At 40.0% G+C, this 4,746-nt stretch overlaps 1 protein-coding gene across 1 annotated transcript; it reads right to left on the reverse strand.

Moving 5' to 3' along the window:
• Positions 1-505: 505 nt before the first annotated feature.
• LOC104511105 (guanine nucleotide-binding protein subunit alpha-14-like) lies at positions 506-4,122 on the reverse strand (the record flags this gene model as incomplete). Its single annotated transcript, XM_010153574.1, is given in 6 exon segments — positions 506-588; positions 1,344-1,409; positions 1,412-1,498; positions 1,501-1,669; positions 1,672-1,726; positions 3,965-4,122. Coding segments are annotated over 6 exon segments (618 nt in total), but the record flags the coding sequence as incomplete, so codon positions are not given.
• Positions 4,123-4,746: the final 624 nt, after the last annotated feature.

The following is a 4,746-nucleotide window of genomic DNA, read 5'->3' on the forward strand; positions in this document are numbered from 1 at the left end:
TTCTTTGTTGCAGTCAAGCAGATCAAAACAAACTATGTGCAGAATTTTGTTTTGGTAACTGGTCTCATGAATTTTTAGATGCCTGTTGTGAAGAGTGAAAGAAAAACATTCTTGTGCTGATGGGTCCTGTAAAAAGGTATCTGTCCTGCAATCCGCAAAGTTTGTACTCCCTGGCAAAGCCAGGCTCCCAGATTCATGGCACCAGTGTGCTCTTCACAGAGACGGCAAATACTGACTCAGCATATGAAACTGCTAACAACCTAAACAAGCATTTTTCCAGAATTTCCCAGGGGTTCAGAACTGGATCAAGCAGCTCTGGGCATTTAATACTCTTTCCTCCATCAATTCTGCTGCCCTAGAAAAGGTGTTTTTGTTCTCGTCTTTTCATGTGACTAGAAGTCCTTAAGTAATGTAAAAAGAAACATGTGTGACAGTATCTTAACAGGCTAATTTCATATTTAAATGTCAAATGCCCATAAAAGCACGTTCCCTTGTCAGCATGTTCTCAGTCGTATGTTAGCGGAGCAAAAGCTATCACGATACTGCTTTCTAGAATGTTGTGCAGTTTGCTTTCTCCAATGGTAAACCCTACAGGTGAAAGTAATTATTAATGAAAACCTACACAACTGGAATTACCCAGCTCATATTAATAGTTTGCCATGTTGTTGCAATATGTTAAAGACCATGACAGAAACTAAATTTTCTAAAACACACCAGCAGGGAGACACGTGAGACGAGAGGGGGACATGTGTTTTCTCTCTAACTGTTGAATCCCTGTACCTGTCCTCATTAATCGTAGGATTCAACATGGGGCATGTCTTGGAGAATATAATACTGTATTAAGTCATGGAATACACCTGTGATGGCACTCATCATTCTTTTGGTGAATTTAAGTTATCAGTAACATTTGTGAAGGAAAGTTATTCAGGCTGCTTTTCAGATTTGGACTTGCGTATAGGTAAGTTACAATAATGAACGCAAAACTCAACTATGGCTTTCTGCTGCATAAAGAGTTGGAGTCATAGTCATATTGCCCAAGTTCCCCCCGTATCTTGTCACTTGAGACTGAAGATGAAAAAGGTGATTCTTCTTATAAATACTCATCATGCCTCTCTTAACAGTAACTGCATGGCTGCATGAAATCTCTAAAGACCACAATGCTCCAGTAAAAAACACAGTTTCAGTAAAACTGAGTAACAAGTTTGTATTTTAAAGGGTAGAGTAGAAAAGCGTAGATACCAAATTCATTGCATATTTCTGCTTCTTGTGCTCAATTTAATGAGAAAATACTGATTTGAATATGACACTGAGCTTGGTGAAGATGGTGTGGGATAAATGCTTACCTGTGTGTTCTGGAAAGTAACTAGTTAGATGAGAACACGTGATTTTGTCTTCTGGAAGATCTTTTTATTTAAAACCAAAATAAATGAAGAATTCAGAAACCAGGGGTAAGTAATGATAGTTTTAAATAAGGCCTTGCTGTCTTCCACTTGACCCTACAACTACTGAATGCAAAAACACAAAGGACCTTGGAAGTGAAGTTGCAGCAACTACTTCCATAATTGTATACTGAACCATCTGACCTAAATATATTATACCTAAATATAATATTTTCTAAATCAAGAGGATACTTAATAATCCCTGTCGTTGGCACTTGGACTCCTAAGAATATTCTTGCTGAGTTGGCACAAATGAGGACATAGGAATACGATCAAGGTCAATAAGACAACTAAAAAGTTAAACACACATCAGAAACAAGATGAATGCATTGCCATAAATCAATCACACACATTCAAAACCAAACTGCTAACCAGCAATCGCAGAAGTGTTCCCACAAAAGCAGCTGAACGGAAATTCAGTTGTGCGTGGCCTTAGCACAGTTGTTGCTGGCACAGATCAACAAAACCGTTTAACTGAGATCTGCATGTACATTTCAGACAGAATAATACGAGTCAAAAGAGATGATGCCAGAAGAGACAAACAACCCACACCCTAAATGATGAGTTTGATTTGAATATCCTTTCCTATTTCTCCAAAATAAACATAATTAAGATTTTAACACAAATATAAATATCAGTGTAGCCATAATGTTTACCAGTGCTACTCTGTCCCTGTCACTTCATCCGTGATGCTGATCTTGCACACAGATGTGAAAGGTTGCTGGACAAAATTCAGAAAAGTAATTAATAGAAAGCACTGCAACATGAATGCTTCAAAATGATATGCTTTTAAAATAAACAGTGACGCATTTAGTTTCTCGTCTGCCCATGCAGTCATTATTAGCTTTGCCCTCCTTAGTTTCACAAGGCTCTTGTGCTTTTCATGCCTCAATAAATGAGCAGTGAGCAAGCAAGGCACAAAAAGACGATGTTTGGTAGTCCTCTCTGCAGTCTATCTTCTCACCGCTAGACGGCAACGTTAGATCATCCAAAATCCTAACTTGGCCTACAAAAAGTGTAAGGTGTATCACAAATGATACAACATGGTTATAGCACAAACCTTCCTTTAAGCACTAATTGCTCCCTTTTCCTTTGCTGGAACAAGGAGGGTGTCGATGCCCAAACATTCCTCACGCTTGGGCTCCAAACCTCAAAATCATGATGTTATCACTTAACCTGAAAAGATTTCTCTTATGAAAATTTCTCCTCTTCAGAAATCTAGCCAATTGTTATGAAGCTCTCAGTTGTAATTAACAGTAAAGGGAAAGTTTAATTAAAATAAAACTGATTTAGAAAATGAGGCCACCGTGGCATACTTCTTCTCAATGTAGGATTATTTAAGAACAAAGCAGACAAAGATTTGTCAAGAACGGTAATATTTAACACACGTGAACAGATTGACTGTATGTAACCATTCTCAGTTAAAATTTATCATAAATGCCTAATGTAAGTGTTCTTTGCTGAAACTTAACCCTGTTACTTCTCAACCGTGGCAGAAACAGAAATGTAAATTCTCTGTGCTCATGAAGCAATCATTTTTTCACAATTAAATTATTTTAAAATCGGGGGAGAGACTTGTCTTCATCCTTATTTACATCCTAAACTTTTCATGTAACTGAACTGTCTGACCTGCCTGCTAGTTGTCAGTGTAGTTTGTACAGCTGTTTTTCATGATTTCCCCCAAGGCAAAATCAGTTATGTACCAGCTGTGTTGACCTCAGAACTGGGAGGGATGATGGTTCCAGTATGCTCAGAAAGCCTAAAATTAGTTTATTTCATCACTACATCTTAAAATCTGTTGTGTACCACAGGCCAAGAGAGACACGGGTGTAACTAATAAAATCAGAGGGAACCTAGCTTTTCATTATGAGCCCTCAGTGTGCCCAGGTGGCCAAGAAGGCCAGTGGCATCCTGGCCTGCATCAGGAACAGTGTGGCCAGCAGGACCAGGGCAGTGATTGTCCCTCTGTACTGGGCACTGGTGAGGGCGCACCTCGAATGCTGTGTTCAGTTCTGGGCCCCTCACTGCATGACGCTGGAGCGTGTCCAGAGAAGGGCAACAGAGCTGGGGAAGGGTCTGGAGCACAAGTCCTGTGAAGCGGCCGGGGAAGCTGGGGGTGTTCAGCCTGGAGAAGAGGAGGCTGAGGGGGGACCTTATCCCTCCCTACAACTACCTGAAAGGAGGGTGCAGAGAGGTGGGTGTTGGTCTCTTCTCCCAAGTAACACGTGACAGGACAAGAGGAATTGGCCTCAAGTTGGAGCAGGGGAGTTTTAGATTGGATATTAGGAAAAATTTCTTCACTGAAAGGGTTGTCAGGCATTGGAACGGGCTGCACAGGGAGGTGGTTGAGTCTCCATCTCTGGAGGTATTGAAGAGATCAGTTGATGTAGTGCTTAGGGACGTGGTTTAGGGGGGGATGTGGCTGTGCCAGGTTAATGGGTGGACTTGATAGTCTTTTCCAACCTAAATGATTCTGTGATTGACTTCATTAAGTCTGGCTTGTCCCTGTAGTTAGGCAGTGTACTTAGTACTTAGCAGAGTCTGAGAGCTAATACTCCCTTTGTCTGTTGTAGCACTCTTGAATTCCTGGGTCTTCCCAGAGCTTCTTGATTGCTTCAGCTTGTCTTCTTTCCAGCACTGTCACTTTATCCACTTCCACTTCTCTGATCATCTGAGCACTCTCCTAATCAATTAAATGATTACACTATTGTCAGAAAGTATTGCATGCAGTACACACTGTCCCCTTTCTTTATTATAGTCTTCCCATCAGTGAGACTAAGAATCTGAAAGGAACCTAGGGGGAAATAAGCAGTTTTAATCCTTGAATGCATTTAATTTTTCAAGTGAAATGACTGCTACTGAATGTTTTAACCAACTTTGTCTGGCTTACTGTCACCCAGGTGTGTTTTTTCTTTTGAAAAGAGGACTTTGACAAAGGTCAGAAGGAGCTCTAAACCTACTAATTTTAAATTACAATACTACATTATAACAATGGTAATGCTTCTAAAATTCTAGATACTTTTAATAGAGATACTTTTGGTTTGTTTGGTGTTTTGGGTTTGGGGTTTGGTTTTATTTTTCAGGACAAACCAGAGGCTGACCTAGACTAAATAGCACTAAAAGACCTGGTGCTATTAGACCTAAAAGACTAAATAGTCTAAAAGCAGGCATAAAATTTCTACAGGCCATCTTCTGTATTATGTTGCTGTTTAATGTTTCTCAGTGGGATACAGCCAATGTAAGAGGTGTAAATTTTGATGAAATGGATACAAAATTATCTATCGTGGTGCAGTCGACACGCTGGAGG

Source organism: Eurypyga helias, unplaced genomic scaffold (genome assembly GCF_000690775.1).
Source record: "Eurypyga helias isolate BGI_N326 unplaced genomic scaffold, ASM69077v1 scaffold16556, whole genome shotgun sequence".
Lineage (NCBI taxonomy): Eukaryota > Metazoa > Chordata > Aves > Eurypygiformes > Eurypygidae > Eurypyga > Eurypyga helias.